The sequence below is a fragment of the Peromyscus eremicus genome, chromosome 17 (assembly GCF_949786415.1).
Source record: "Peromyscus eremicus chromosome 17, PerEre_H2_v1, whole genome shotgun sequence".
Classification (NCBI taxonomy): domain Eukaryota; kingdom Metazoa; phylum Chordata; class Mammalia; order Rodentia; family Cricetidae; genus Peromyscus; species Peromyscus eremicus.
Window position 1 is genome coordinate 7,732,375 of NC_081433.1, and position 16,319 is coordinate 7,748,693.

At 50.5% G+C, this 16,319-nt stretch overlaps 1 protein-coding gene across 3 annotated transcripts in view; it reads left to right on the top strand.

Moving 5' to 3' along the window:
• Positions 1-16,319, top strand: part of Atp11a (ATPase phospholipid transporting 11A) — a 109,259-nt gene that overhangs the window by 74,270 nt on the left and 18,670 nt on the right. For all 3 annotated transcript variants that reach the window (XM_059244978.1, XM_059244980.1, XM_059244979.1), the window contains exons 14-22: positions 610-779; positions 2,707-2,778; positions 3,273-3,346; positions 5,967-6,070; positions 8,226-8,407; positions 11,272-11,523; positions 12,700-12,877; positions 15,862-15,964; positions 16,135-16,280. In XM_059244978.1, coding sequence (XP_059100961.1) covers positions 610-779; positions 2,707-2,778; positions 3,273-3,346; positions 5,967-6,070; positions 8,226-8,407; positions 11,272-11,523; positions 12,700-12,877; positions 15,862-15,964; positions 16,135-16,280 — 1,281 coding nt within the window. The remainder of the gene's footprint in view (positions 1-609; positions 780-2,706; positions 2,779-3,272; positions 3,347-5,966; positions 6,071-8,225; positions 8,408-11,271; positions 11,524-12,699; positions 12,878-15,861; positions 15,965-16,134; positions 16,281-16,319) is intronic.

The window sequence follows — 16,319 nt, forward strand, 5'->3', positions numbered from 1 at the left end:
GGGAAGCCTGTCATGGGCCACTGTGCTGTCCAGCTACTGAGGACCTCAGAGACCTTTGAACTCTGACTGCAGGGGGTAGCCAGCACTGAGGAAGCCGAGCTCAGATCTGGGTCAGCCTGCCGTGACCTCACGCACAGCTCTTCAGCTCAGCGTGGGGCTCCTAGCCTCTGCGTCCAAGGCTGTGTTGTCATTGAGCCGCAGGCTGCAGGCACACTGCTGGAGGTTAAGTCATGCAGAGGGCAGTGTCCTTTGCCAGGCAGACTACCACTGTGGCCAGGAACAAGTGTGCCAACTACGTAGGTGACATTTTCCCACCATGACATGGCCATTCCTGAGAGTGCTTATAGCCAGCCTTCCTGGTTCCTAGGAGTGTCGCTATGAGCAAAACCCCTTCTTTTGGTCTTCACTGCCTGTTAATACTTACACGAGTTGCCATGGCAACTCTGGAGCATGAAGGAGTCACATGTGCTTCTCTTTTGTAACCACTGAGACAGGCTAATGACAGCTCACCCCCAGGAGGTCTTAGCCTCTGCTGTGTGAGCCTGTCCAGTCTCTCACATTCGTCCCACAGCAGGCAGAGGTGTAGAGTTTCCCTGACTGTCTCCACAGGAACGGGAGGAGCTGTTTTTCAGGGCTATCTGCCTGTGCCACACCGTCCAGGTGAAGGATGACGATCATGGGGATGATGTAGATGGTCCGCGGAAATCTCCAGACTCCAAGTCCTGTGTGTACATCTCATCCTCGCCTGATGAGGTCGCACTGGTTGAAGGTGTGCAGAGGTAAGTCGGGCCACTGGGCTCAGAGAGTGTTGGGGTGACAGGTCTGCGGCCCAGAAAAACTGTATTGTGACCTCTGTGACCTCATGTCCCTTGCACTCTGTGGAGGTGGCTTTCCTGGCCAGCAACACAAGCCCTTGTTGCTGTGTTTTCTGTGCTTAAAGCTGTCTAGACAGAGCCCTGTCCCCAGGCCTTCCCTTGGATCCTAAGACGCCAAGGCCAACTCTCTGCAGCTCTCCCTGTCACCTGACCCAGAGAGCTAGTCACCTGACCCGAAGAGCTAGCATCTGGATGCCAGGCTCTGCTCATCACCGCTCTTTCTTTGTGTTGAGTCTTTCCATCTGGGGTGTTTACACTGACCAGGGGTCTTCCTGGAGCTCTTTCTGCTGTGGGAAATGTGGCGTGTTACAGACATCCAGAAAAACACTCCAGACGTGTGACACAATTTCAGGCCAGGGATATCTCTAAGACTCTCAGCTCACAATTCTCATGGAATAGCGAACTCCCAGTGTCCCTCTTTGCCGCCACTAACAAATGTGTGCAGCCTTCAGAGACTGAGAACGGCGGGAGAACATTTTTGTGCCTCTCACCTCTTGGAATAGTGTTGTGTTGTAACTAAGCAAATCTGTTTTTCCTGTACAGTTTAGGTAGAGGCAGAGATATGTGAATGATGTTGCCCTCACTAGGTATCCAAACCACCCCAATACATACATACATACAAAACAAAACAAAACAAAACAAAAACTCTTGAGGCTATGTTTAGGAGCATTTGTAGCAGTGGTTCTCAACCTGTGAGTTGCAACCCCTTTGGGGGTCACATATCAGATATCCTGCATCCCAGATATTTACATTATGATTCATCACAGTAGCAAAATTATAGTTTTGAAGTAGCAATGAGATCATTTTATGGTTGAGGGTCACCACAACATGAAGAACTGTATTAGGAAGGTTGAGAACCATTGGTTTATGGGGTGAAGCCATGGCTGCTATAGACAGGAAAGTCAGGTCAGGCTATCCAACCATCCCTGTAGCTCTTCTCTTCCCAGGGGTCTTTGTCTCAGCTGAGCCAGCTCCCACTGGAGCAGGTGGCTGACATTACCCATATGCCCAGCACCTGCCTGCTGTGACAGCTGTTCTGTCCCACCTTTTGGTAAGCTGCTCAGCCAGACCTTCTTCACTGTCCTGGCAGGTGCCCCGTGGCTGGAGGTGTTTGTCTGTGCAGCAGAGGGAGGTGGGGTAATAGCATTGCAGATAGCCACCGTAGGCCTACGTCCTGTCAGATAACTAGGTTGACCGAGGGCTGCATAATTTATAACTTATAAAACAGAAACAAAACAAGCCCAGAATGTTTTTCTCACAGTTTGGGGGCTGGGAGGTCCAGGGTCAAGGCAGCAGCATCTCAGAGGGTTTCTTGCTGTGCCCAGAATGGTGGCAGTATGGAGAAAAGACAGAGAGAACAAAATTATTCTGTGTCTGAGGAGCCCTCTCCTACAGTGGCCTAATTATTCATTTCATGAGGGGCCAAGTCTCCCTGGCCAACTACTCTTGACACTTGCACTAGGGTTCAGTTTCCAACCCAGGGACTTTGGTGACTGTTGATCCTGTAGCAGATAGCCTCTGAAGCTTCTCTTTCTACTGAAGCCCACTAATGAATTAGTGAAATGTGGTTGGAAGCAAGACGTGCAGCCCAGACACCTGGTGCTGGCTTTCCACAAGGCCCAGCATCCACAGAGTGCACCTCTTCACTGTAGGCGTGCAGACTCTTGGGTCATTTCTAAGGTGGTCCATAAATCCGAATCCCTGTGCCCTGGCTTTATACTGCACCCAACAACCTGGCTCACTGAAAGTACTTCCTCTCCAAGGAAGGTTGCCATGGAAGAGGCCTGTCTGGACTCCAGACTCAGCTCTGCTTTGGCTTCTCCCTCCGCAGGCTTGGTTTCACATACCTGAGACTGAAAGACAATTACATGGAAATCCTGAACAGGGAGAATGACATCGAGAGGTGAGGAGCTTCTGCATGAAGTCGTGTCACTGGGAAAGGACTGAGTCCCACTTGTTGCGATGAGATGCCCAGGACTGTGTGAGAGGCAGGGCTGCACACTGCAAGGCTGCAGAGGTCCTGTCTGAGCCGGGCCCTGAACTCAAGGCAGCTCCAGCTCCGGAGCCCCGGCAGGTCTCCTGGAGAGGTTTTCAGACTTGGCATGAGAGTTGCAGGCTCTTTCGATATTCCAACTGAGACATAGATATTATGACTCTTCTGGGAGGAGTCAGAGCCTGACTGACCCGTCGCCAGTCTTAAACACTGATCCCAACACAAGGCTGGAGCTGGGCATCCTGTGAGGCCCAGGACATCCAAGGGGGCATCCACACAGTGTGGACAGGGCACAGGGAGAGGTGAGATGCCCACTTCCTGCTGTGGCAATCCTTTGGCAATCACTGAAACTCAGTACCCACTTGGCAGCAGAGAATATAGTATATCCCCCCTTTCTGTTTCAGATTCGAATTGCTAGAAGTTCTGAGTTTTGACTCTGTGCGGAGAAGAATGAGTGTGATTGTAAAATCTACTACAGGTAAGATTTCTCCTAGTGTTACATGGTGGTGGTTTTCTTCTGATGGATAATTCTTTCGGATCTTTAAGGGTTTGGAACATAAGAACTATTCCACATTTGTGTGTGTGTGCAGGTAGGTGGATGTGTATGTGTGTGTACATTCGAGTGTGTGTAGGCCCTAGGACAACCTGGGGTGTCACACCTCAGGCAGTATCCCCTCCTCTCTTTGGTCTTTGGGTCTCTCACTGGCTTGGATCTCACTGAGTAGGACAGACTGACTGGCTAGCAGTCCCCCTGCCCCGCCTCCCCAGCACTGACATTGCAGATGTGTGCTTCTGTGCCTAGCTTTTCTCACATGGGCTCTGGGAATTGAACCCAGGCCATCATTCTCGCAAGGCAGATTCTTCACCACCTGAGCTGTCTCCCCCTCTCCATTTATTCCGTTTTTAAAGGCACAGGTAAACTCTTCTGCAGTAACAGCTTTGGAAAGAAGTGAGTACTATCCAAGCCTCCTGCAGACACTCCATCTCATCTGTGAATGTCCTACTGCTCCACACACATCTAAAACACCGTATTTAAGGACATAGAAGTGTGTAGATAGAATTCTGTACTAGAATTCAGAATACTAATTGCAGTGGGTTTCTTGGCTGGCTGGTTGCCATGACAATGGCTCTTTATTTGGGAGTGGCATATTCTGGTTTGTGGCTGAAGTGTGGGATGGTGAGGGAGTGGGTGCAGTGGGACCCCTTGACCAGGTGGTTCTGTTTGCTTGTGATCTCCATGTGGATTGGCACTCGCCTCCTCCCTCCCATGTAGCTCTGTGGCTATCCTTCTCTGTCAGCATCTCATCTAGAAGGCCTTATGAGTTAGTCCCTTGTCACCCTCTCCAGAGGAATCCCCACAAAGGGAGATATGTACCTCATCCTCTCCCTGCCCTCACGTTGGGCTGGATGCCCCCCAGCACTCACAGGACTCTCCCTACAGCCACATAGCTCTGGTGTCGAGGTTTGGTTACTGGTCTCCTGGCCGTTGACCAGCACTTTCTGTGGGCGAATCCCCAGGTCGCATTCTCTTCTCCTCGCCACCCGGAGGCTGCTTGCCCAGCTGTTTCTCCTTCCTGGATCATGGTGTGAAGTGGCAGCCCCTCCCCGGGTCCCTCACTGAGGCCCTGGAATGCCTTCCTGGATGCCCCCAAGTGTCCACAGCATCCACACTGGGAGCTGCCTAGTGCTCCCCCGCTTCCCTCCTGGGAAGTCCCATCAGTCTTCCGCACCTTTCAGGGGACACTGACTACACAACAGTCACGTCTCCATTAACAGTGTTTTTCTAGTTTATGCATCCCACATTAATAGTTCCTACAGTTTGGAAATAGGTCAAGTGGGTGCCCCAAATAGCTGGGCCCTGGGATTTGACCCCATCCTCAGACCGGAAGTGTGCCCCTCTTCCTCCCACCCTGGACAGTTGAGTAAACCAGTCACCACCGGCCTCTTGAGCCCTCTGAATTTACTCTCCACACACTTCCAAGCACCCTCAGTGCTGGGACGTAGGAGCCTGTCCTACAAGGAATCTGTGTATCCCACCTTCCTGGGAACATAATCCACGTCATTTCCCTTCTGTAGCCCTGCTGCCACTGGGAAGTCAGTGTATTTCTTTCTCTCTCTCTCTCTTTTTAATTGTTATTATTGTTGTTGTTGTTATTATTGATTTTTTTTGAGACAGGGTTTCTCTGTATATCCCAGGCTGTCTTGGAACTCACTCTGTAGACAAGGCTGGCCTCAAACTTAGGGACCCGCCTGTCTCTGCCTGCTGGGATTAAAGGCGTGTGCCACCACCACACCAGGCTCTCTTTGGTGTTTCTATAGCTACATCCAAATTCTCTGTTAGCATAGCACTGCAGGCCTGGGATTGCATTATTGCTGAGCAGGGTGGCCGTGAGGGCCGCAGACAGCGTGCTTCACAGAGGAGGGCAGTTGAGGGTCCGGCTGAGGTTGATTACAGAGCAGCTGGGCTGAGCAAGTTGCATCAGAGCTGGTTTCTCTAAGCCGTGGCCACTTCTTTGCTGTCTGTTAGTGTCTCTTCCCTGGAAGGAGAAGATTCTTTCATGTTGAGAAAAGGAGCATGTATAGTCGGCACAAAGGTGCTCAGAGTTCTGAGGACAAAACCAGAGACGTGGGAGATAGAGTTTCCCATGAGGCTTTGTGACACAAAGGATGGCCTGTCCATGGAGGACCCACTTTCGGGAGGAATTGACACTCGCCTTCTGGTATTTCATGAAATTCGAGCACTCCTTTTGGATCCGCAGCACACCCTTTGTTCTGTTCTGTTCTGCTCACCCTGCCTCCCCAAGCCCAGTCCCAGAGAGGATTTGCTCCTCAGAGTAGTGTGAGCATCCAGAGCCCTGGTTGTTCATGGCTCCCAACTGCCCTTATAGAGAGCCAGGTTATAGGATAAAATGGGGCTCTGGCATAGTTCATGGATTGCACTTCTTTCAGATCTCAGTGTGTTAACTGGTCCTTTAAGATGTACCTTTAAGTGGTCTCCATACTGGCGTCACTTGTTTTCATTAGTAACAGACTGAAAAGTAAATTTATCTCTCCATGTAGTAATTAAATTCAACATTGTTTCCCCCCTCATCTTCTAGGAGAAATTTTTCTGTTTTGCAAAGGAGCAGATTCTTCAATATTTCCCCGAGTGATAGAAGGCAAAGTGGACCAGGTCCGGTCCAGAGTCGAGCGCAATGCAGTGGTAAGATGCTGGCCCTTTCTGTCCCCGCCCCCTCCTGCAGACTCTTGGATCAGCCACAGTGCTTTCTGATATTAGAGGCCACTTCGCTTTCCTGTCTGCTGCCAACCGATAACGAGAGGTCATTTTTTCACTTATGCGGTAAACTGTTCTCTTGCAGAGGCAGCTCACATCCTCTGAGCTGTTCCTCCCAGGACTGAGGAGTCAGAGAGACCCCATGCCTGGAATTAGACATGCTGCAGTCTGTAAAGGCTGTCTAGATAGACATTCCAGATACAGCCCCGTCACATTCCTTCAGACAAAGTCCCCATCTGGTGCTGCAGAAGGCATGTGCTGCCTCATTGAACTTACTAGGACAAACTTCCTGAAGCCCCAGTGTTAACTTTCAAGTGGGCACACTGGGGATTCTGGGCCCTTCTGCCAAGGGTCACCTCCACGAGAGTCACTGGAGACACCCTTTGTGTTAGGGAGCACACTGACATAGTCCAGACTTCATTGCTCTAGAGGGTTCTCTCCCACCTGAGAATCATTTTCCTTACAGGAAGTAGTATGTTAATTATGGTTACAGTAAAGGCTTTATTAAGCTACAGTTAATAAACATTAACGTGTTCCTATTAAAGATAAAAGTAGGTAAGTTTTGATGAACACTTCTAAAAGCATCGCCCCACAGTGTCCTCAGAACCTCTGTATTCCCCTCCCTGGCAGCTCTCTGATCAGCCACCACTGTTTGCCAGCACTGTGGATGAGTTCTTACCTTGTGGAGTGTTCTTACAGTAGACTCCGTCTGTTGTCTTACCGGGCTTCTCTGAGAACACAGAACTGCTCTGAGATTCATCCACGCGTGTCTGTTACAGCGTGGTGTCCTTTTCTCGCTGAGCAACCCATCTGTGCTGATGCCCAGCCCAGTCATTCGTTTACCCGTTGATGGACGTTTGAGACTGGACACCAGTGTGGACTGGGGTCCTTGTTTAGACACCCCTTTTCTTGGGAACTCCATGCAGTGTCTGTGTTTGCTGTCTGTATTCACCTTTTTTCTTTGCTGCTTTCCATGGATGGTTTCTGGTTGTGGTGAATCTGTGCAGTAATTCTCACATCTTTTCTGTTTGGGAGTCTGAAGTGTGGTCTGCAGGCTTTTACCAAGGTTGGAAATTTTTCGGTAATGCATTTTTAATGACGTGTGTCCCGCTCCACCAGCCTCGTCACTTGGTCTGCCATGGCTGGCTAGTTGATTCCCTCTGTGGGTGTGGACTCCATCCTGCAGGCTGGTCACAACCGCGAACTTTGCCCTACGGGCTGCTGGATCTTTCTCGTTCCTGCAGTTCCAGAATTTTGTTCAGAGAAGTGGCCAAGCTCCTCAGAAACAGCGTGTTCCTTCAAGCTGTGGCTTCAGGTTGTTTGGTGGATTTGGAATTGCTCTGCCTGGTACCTTTGGGGATGCTGAGAATGTGCTGTCCTCTGTAGCTTCCCGATGGCTTGTGCCTGGCCTCTGGGCCTGCCCATCCATCGTTCTCTTCCAGGAGCTTCAGGGCCATTGGTTGTTACAGTGTCTTGGTTCGGATGTCTGTTGGGTGTGGTAGTTTGAATGTAATTGGCCCCATGATATCATAGGGAGTGGCACTATTGGGAGGTGAGAGGAAAGAGCAGGAGACACCCAAGGGGACCACTCCAAGAGCCAGTGACAGTTTGGTGTGTCGTGGCAGGAGTGATGCATAGTGGCCGGCCACGTGGCCTTAATAGCTGCATTGCGCCCTCTCCACACATCAGAACCCTTTTTCCTTAAGGCTTAGTTTCCTTGTACCCAGCTTGTGGGTGAATAACCTTGCAGGCTTCCTTGGTATTCATTCCATCAAATCCTGACAAACTCCCAGGTTTGGAAACACCATTACCACCACATTACAAATTATGTCCGGAAAGCTTAAATTGAACTCTCTGTTTACATGAAGGAAAAGGTCTGTGTCCTGGTGTAGTGGCCTGGTCCAGGTATCGTTTGTTACGGTTCTGTAATGTACATGATTGTCCATGTTTAATGTAATTCAGTAATCCCTTGAGGGTGGCTGGGTTATGACTCGTTCTCTTCAGAGATGGGTATGAGGAAGGCCTGAGAGTACGTTCAGCAAGGAGCACTGGGTCCACATCCAACACTGACCCGTGTCCGCAGGAGGGCTTGCGGACCCTGTGTGTCGCCTACAAGCGGCTCGAGCCAGAGGACTATGAAGGTGTTTGCCAAGTGCTGCAGGCTGCCAAGGTCGCTCTTCAGGATCGGGAGAAGAAGTTAGCAGAGGCCTATGAGCAGATCGAGAAGGACCTGATCCTGCTCGGTGCTACCGCGGTCGAGGACCGGTAAGGCCGCCACATGTGTCTGTTCAGTTACACAGTCCAGTGGGCCGTGAGAGTGGGTGGGCAGACAGCACACACGTCCACAGTCACAGATGTGAGCGGCCGTGAGAGTGGGTGGGCAGACAGTACACACGTCCACAGTCACATGTGTGAGCGGCCGTGAGAGTGGGTGAGCAGACAGCACACGTCCACAGTCACAGATGTGAGCGGCCGTGAGAGTGGGTGAGCAGACAGCACACGTCCACAGTCACAGATGTGAGCGGCCGTGAGAGTGGGTGAGCAGACAGCACACGTCCACAGTCACAGATGTGAGCGGCCGTGAGAGTGGGTGAGCAGACAGCACACGTCCACAGTCACAGATGTGAGCGGCCGTGAGAGTGGGTGGGCAGACAGTACACGTCCACAGATGTGAGCGGCCGTGAGAGTGGGTGGGCAGACAGTACACGTCCACAGTCACATGTGTGAGCGGCCGTGAGAGTGGGTGGGCAGACAGTACACGTCCACAGTCACATGTGTGAGCGGCCGTGAGAGTGGGTGAGCAGACAGCACACGTCCACAGTCACAGATGTGAGCGGCCGTGAGAGTGGGTGGGCAGACAGCACACGTCCACAGTCACATGTGTGAGCGGCCGTGAGAGTGGGTGGGCAGACAGTACACACGTCCACAGTCACAGATGTGAGCGGCCGTGAGAGTGGGTGGGCAGACAGCACACGTCCACAGTCACAGGTGTGAGCGGCCGTGAGAGTGGGTGAGCAGACAGCACACGTCCACAGTCACAGATGTGAGCGGCCGTGAGAGTGGGTGAGCAGACAGTACACACGTCCACAGTCACAGATGTGAGCGGCCGTGAGAGTGGGTGGGCAGACAGCACACGTCCACAGTCACAGATGTGAGCGGCCGTGAGAGTGGGTGAGCAGACAGTACACACGTCCACAGTCACATGTGTGAGCGGCCGTGAGAGTGGGTGAGCAGACAGTACACACGTCCACAGTCACATGTGTGAGCGGCCGTGAGAGTGGGTGGGCAGACAGCACACGTCCACAGTCACAGATGTGAGCGGCCGTGAGAGTGGGTGAGCAGACAGTACACACGTCCACAGTCACAGATGTGAGCGGCCGTGAGAGTGGGTGAGCAGACAGTACACACGTCCACAGTCACATGTGTGAGCGGCCGTGAGAGTGGGTGGGCAGACAGCACACGTCCACAGATGTGAGCGGCCGTGAGAGTGGGTGAGCAGACAGCACACACGTCCACAGTCACAGATGTGAGCGGCCGTGAGAGTGGGTGAGCAGACAGTACACACGTCCACAGTCACATGTGTGAGCGGCCGTGAGAGTGGGTGGGCAGACAGCACACGTCCACAGATGTGAGCGGCCGTGAGAGTGGGTGAGCAGACAGCACACACGTCCACAGTCACAGATGTGAGCGGCCGTGAGAGTGGGTGGGCAGACAGCACACACGTCCACAGATGTGAGCGGCCGTGAGAGTGGGTGGGCAGAGAGCACTCTTGTCCAATGCCCGTGTGTTCTTCCTGAGGACATGGGTCACCTGTTTCCTTCACGTAGTGACAACCCAGGAAACCATAGCTGGGTGGTATGTTCCTGACCACAAATAGGATGCCTGAAAGGCCACTTTCCCTCCAGATAGTGAAAGTAACATCTTAAATCATGTTACACATGGAAGATCCAGTTTCTTTTCACTCCTTACAAAGGAATTAGTAGTTGTTTTCCTAATTGCTGCTGGCTCTTCTGAACACAGCTTGACTTCCTAGATTTTAATATCTTCAATATATTTGTCATTGTTTGTTGAAGAAAGTTAACATAATGGAGTGAACTATTGTAAACACCAGTAGCTATAGATGATAAAATTAGGAGAGAAGGCCCAGCACCATTGCAGTGGCCTGGGGGTGCTGGGGCAGAAAGGGGGGCTGCTCCAGGGAGGGGCTTCTGAGTGGATTGGCATGAAGTCCTTGCAAGCAGCTGACAGCTGGAGTTAGGCCATGGAACGTGGGCACAGGAGCACTTAGGAATGAGGGACAGTAAAACCATTTTTTTTTTCTAGACAGTGTTTCGCTGTGTAGCCCAGGTAACACAGAACATGCATCCTCCTGGGATTTCAGATATGATGTCCCATTGAAGTGACGTTTGCTCACAAGTTACTTCTTTAAAACCCAGAGCCAGCACATTGGTACACTTACCTCTCTAGGCCTCGGGTCCCTTATTACTGTTTCAGAAAAATTAGGAGATTGGAGGTGGTTTTCCTCATCTGTGCAGCTGTGATAATGGCATCTCCACACTTCAGGCCAGGAGCATCCTCCCAGGGACTCGTCTGACTCCGCAGGGTTATGTAGAGGTAAAAGGTCATATCAGGTTTCACAGAGTGCTGGCACATGCTAAACCAGGGGTAAACGTTAGCTAGGTCTGGGGCCACTAGCATATTATCAGCGTCTGATATGTTACTTAGAACCTGGACTCCAGTTTGATAAGTAGCAGCATTAGAACACATGGTAACAAAAGGGAAGGTATTACCTTTTTCCTCGACTCCATTTTCCCGTTTTGTTTCTGGTTTTAATGATTCTTCTCCTAAGTGGAATGGTACTGGATTGTGGAAGGATGTGAGGCTCAGCAGAAGGACATGACACAGAACAGCCTCCTTAAATAGCTCTCCACGTGTGTGTGGAGCAGCCTCGTAGCACATCATCGTAAGGTGTGCACTCGGGGAGCAGGTTCGGGTCCTTTACATAGACCCTCAGCCACTTGCATGTGCTGTTTTACAGAGCTGAATATTTTGATGGCTTCGTGTTTTTTGAAGTTCTTTATCTGGTGGCCTTTGGACCTGACCCCACTATCTGGGTCCTCCTTTCCCAGGCTCCAGGAGAAAGCCGCCGACACAATTGAGGCGCTGCAGAAGGCAGGCATCAAGGTCTGGGTGCTCACTGGAGACAAGATGGAGACGGCCTCAGCCACGTGCTACGCCTGCAAGCTCTTCCGCAGGAGCACGCAGCTGCTGGAGCTGACCACCAAAAGGCTGGAGGAGCAAAGCCTGCATGATGTTCTCTTCGAACTGAGCAAGACGGTGCTGCGCTGCAGCGGGAGCCTGGCCAGAGACTCCTTCTCGGGGTAGGCAGCCCCTCCCACCTCACGGGCACCCTGTGACTCCAGCGGCCACTGGTGCCGGCATTCTTGTGGGTCACAGAGGTGCTGCGGGGAGACACAGCTGTGTGTGCCCGGGCAGGCAAGTTCAAGCTGATGGGTAGAGAACAGAGACAGATGTTTTCATTGGTAAAAGTTTATCTGCTGTTTCGCCTTGTGGGTCCATCGTGGATGCCTCGGAATGCTGCCGGAGAAGTCAGAAGATAGTTAGTAATAATGGAGGCTGTTTGTGTGACACAGCAGTGTGGCTGAGGTTGGGTCTTTCCAAGAACGTTTTACAAGGGCCTCCCGTACCAGTGTTGGGCAGTCTTCTGAAGACAGTCTCCTTTGGTTCTGATTCAGAGTCATGGCTTCATGGGTTTATTTGTGTGGGTGTCAGCATACGTGTGCCACGGTGTACATTTGGAGATCAGAGGATAAGTTCTCTTCTTCCACCATATAGATTCTGGGGGTTAAACTCAGGCAGAGCAGAGCTGTTACTGAACCGTCTCAATCATATGAATTTGGCAGAACAAGTCAGCCCTCTAGGCATGTGCAGATTTTCGGCTGTTTTAAGAAGAGCACAAAGTTATTTCCCCATGTCGAGCTGCAGAATTTAGGGGCTGCGGATGTTTTTGTCATTTTAGGGCCTAGCAAAGGGACCTGGAGAGATAGCTCAGTGGTTAGGACGTGCACTGCTCTTGCAGAGAGTGCGCGTTTGATTCCCAGCACCGGCACAGGTGGCTCCTGGGAGGTCAGACTCCGCTGGTCTTGGTGGGTGTGTGCCCATACCTACACACAGGTACACAGGATTAAAAAAACAAGTCTTTATAGCCCAGCAAAGGGAGACTTTGACCAGGATGAATTAGCCATACAGGTATAGGGAGGCCGACATTAAGATCGGAAATGAAGATCTGCCCTCCCGAGCCCACCTTGTGGAGTCTCAGTATGAGACTGACACACAAACTCACAAAGAATTTTCATTACAATGTGACTTTACAGTCCAGTCAAAGGGGTGGCTCCCATTCTGTGGAGATTGTAGGGACGAAAGGAGAACTGTGCGTGTCTGATCCACGGGTTGGTGCCATGCAGATGCCCCGGTGTCCGGTGTCCTGAACTATGGAGTAATGACTGAGTGACCTTCCCTTCTGTGTGCTCTAACAGCCTTTCGGCAGACATGCATGACTATGGTTTAATCATCGATGGAGCTGCGCTGTCCTTGATAATGAAACCCCGAGAGGATGGGAGCTCTTCAGGCAACTACAGAGAGCTCTTCCTGGAGATCTGCAGGAACTGCAGTGCAGTGCTCTGCTGCCGGATGGCACCCTTGCAGAAGGCCCAGGTCATGGACTGCCCAGTAGCGGGCCATGGGGGGTTGGCATGCCGAGAACGCCTTTGCCTAAGTCTCACTGGCACTGATTGCTAAAGAATTAGAGAGGCATAGAAATTTCGAACCAGAGTCTTAGATTCTCCTTGAGGGTTGGGCATGGATGGACCCTCCTAGAGAGGCGCTATAGCGCCTTGGGAGTCTACCCCAAGGGTGTGGGGAAGGGAATTTGCCCTCACCAAGCACCTTCAGTGTGCCAGTGACAGTCAGGACTTGACTGTCCTCCTTTGGACTCCAGGCAGTCCTCTGCACTCTCCCTGTTCTTGTGGGAGTGTGCCCAAATTCTCTTTTTAAGTACATCAAATGTACTGTGGAATGCATACATGAACATGGTGTCTTTCCAGTGTCCATAAACTGAATGAGATGCAACTTCACAGTAGCATGCTTCAGGTGCAGAATGCTTCCTTGAACTGCTTATAAGGAAAAAGGGTCCTCTCAGGTGACCCAGCCATAAAGGTTGAGTGCATATGCAGAGAGCCAGGTTCAGGAAGGTGCTCTTTCCAATTCAATACACCAATTAGCCTCTGTCACTAGACACAACCAGAATGTGTCTGGGCAGCTGTCAGAGAAGACAGGCAATGGCTTTTTTTTTCTACCCTCTTCTGTGCTTTACTCCATGTAAACTTTCTGTAATTGTTTCCCTGATCGCAGCCTGGGATTTCCAGCGCTATTTGGGGTTCTCAATAGATTTATACAAATGCATGTATACTTCCATTTCTTGTCTTGAAACAAGAAAGCAATCTGTAGTTTCCCTTCTTCTGTCTCATATTCTAATGCATTGTACTTAAGTACAGTGCATGGGGAAGTGCATTGTCCATAAGCACAGTGCATGGGGGAGTGCATTGTCCTTAAGCACAGTGCATGGGGGAGTGCATTGTCCTTAAGCACAGTGCATAGGGGAGTGCATTGTCCATAAGCACAGTGCATGGGGGAGTGCATTGTCCTTAAGCACAGTGCATGGGGAAGTGCATTGTCCTTAAGCACAGTGCATGGGAGGAAGTGCATTGTCCTTAAGCACAGTGCATGGGAGGAAGTGCATTGTCCATAAGCACAGTGCATGGGAAAGTGCATTGTACTTAAGCACAGTGCATGGGGGAGTGCATTGTCCATAAGCACAGTGCATGGGGAAGTGCATTGTACTTAAGCACAGTGCATGGGGAAGTGCATTGTCCTTAAGCACAGTGCATGGGAGGAAGTGCATTGTCCTTAAGCACAGTGCATGGGGGAGTGCATTGTCCATAAGCACAGTGCATGGGGAAGTGCATTGTCCTTAAGCACAGTGCATGGGAGGAAGTGCATTGTCCTTAAGCACAGTGCATGGGGAAGTGCATTGTCCTTAAGCACAGTGCATGGGGAAGTGCATTGTCCTTAAGCACAGTGCATGGGAGGAAGTGCATTGTCCTTAAGCACAGTGCATGGGAGGAAGTGCATTGTCCATAAGCACAGTGCATGGGAAAGTGCATTGTACTTAAGCACAGTGCATGGGGGAGTGCATTGTCCTTAAGCACAGTGCATGGGGAAGTGCATTGTCCTTAAGCACAGTGCATGGGAGGAAGTGCATTGTCCTTAAGCACAGTGCATGGGGAAGTGCATTGTCCTTAAGCACAGTGCATGGGGAAGTGCATTGTCCATAAGCACAGTGCATGGGGAAGTGCATTGTCCTTAAGCACAGTGCATGGGGGAGTGCATTGTCCTTAAGCACAGTGCATGGGGGAAGTGCATTGTCCTTAAGCACAGTACATGGGAGGAAGTGCATTGTATTTAAGCACAGTGTATGGGGGAAGTGCATTTGTCCTTAAGCACAGTGCATGGGAGGAAGTGCATTGTACTTAAGCACAGTGTATGGGGAAGTGCATTGTCCTTAAACACAGTGCATAGGGAAGTGCATTGTCCTTAAGCACAGTGCATGGGAGGAAGTGCATTGTCCATAAGCACAGTGCATGGGAAGAAGTGCATTGTCCTTAAGCACAGTGCATGGGGGAGTGCATTGTCCTTAAGCACAGTGCATGGGGGAAGTGCATTTGTCCTTAAGCAACAGTGCATGGGAGGAAGTACATTATCCATAAGCACAGTGCATGGGGGAGTGCATTGTACTTAAGCACAGTGCATGGGGGAGTGCATTGTCCTTAAGCACAGTGCATGGGAGGAAGTGCATTGTCCATAAGCACAGTGCATGGGAGGAAGTGCATTGTCCTTAAACACAGTGCATGGGAGGAAGTGCATTGTACTTAAGCACAGTGCATGGGGGAAGTGCATTTGTCCTTAAGCACAGTGCATGGGGAAGTGCATTGTACTTAAACACAGTGCATGGGGAAGTGCATTGTACTTAAGCACAGTGTATGGGGGAGTACACTGTACTTAAGCACAGTTCGTGGGGAAGTGCATTGTCCATAAGCACAGTGCATGGGGGAAGTGTATTGTCCTTAAGCATAGTGCATGGGGAAGTGCATTGTACTTACGCACAGTGCATGCAGGGAGGTCTATAAAGAAATGGACTTGGAAATTGAGAAAGAAATCATGAAGAGTACTTATTGCATTAAGTTGACGTATTTGATTTTTACACATGACAGGTTTGAAAATTAAAATAGCATTAGAAACAGCTTCTTTCTTTAAAAATTGTTTGATATCAAGTAGCATGGAATTATGGCACCTTCTTGCAGACTGCAGTGCTGGCATTGGTCCCAGGCTTTTCCAATACCTGAACATTACTGTAATTTTGTCTTCCTGCCTTGGTGAAGTCATGTCATTGATCATACCTTAGTTGTTATGAGGCGATGTGATCCCGTCTAGAGGAAATAGTCTGAGAGCTGTAAATGAGCTGTAAGCAGATAATATCCTGTGACCTACACCAGCTTTATGTCTTTGCTGCTTCTGCCCAGTCAATAACCCTAACGAAATCCAAACAGAGAAGATAAACTCCATGTTTTTTTCTTTTCCAGATTGTTAAGTTAATCAAATTTTCAAAAGAGCACCCTATTACCCTAGCGATTGGTGATGGTGCAAATGATGTCAGTATGATCCTGGAGGCGCACGTGGGCATAGGTAAGCCCTTGCTGCTCCAGTTGGGATTTGCACTGTCGGTAGACAAAGGCTGTGTCATAGCATGCAGAGGGACCCTGGGTCTCTGCCTGTGACTTGTGCTTTTGCCAGGGGACAGTGGTCCCCTGGGCTTAGCTGGCTCTGGTTACAGGCATATTCACCCTTCGTTCTAGGCGTCATCGGGAAGGAGGGTCGCCAAGCAGCAAGGAACAGCGACTATGCAATACCCAAGTTTAAGCACTTGAAGAAGATGCTTCTTGTTCACGGGCATTTTTATTATATCAGGATATCTGAGCTTGTGCAATACTTCTTTTATAAGGTAAGAAGTTCTCCTCTTAGTTCCAGTGGCGTGAGACCT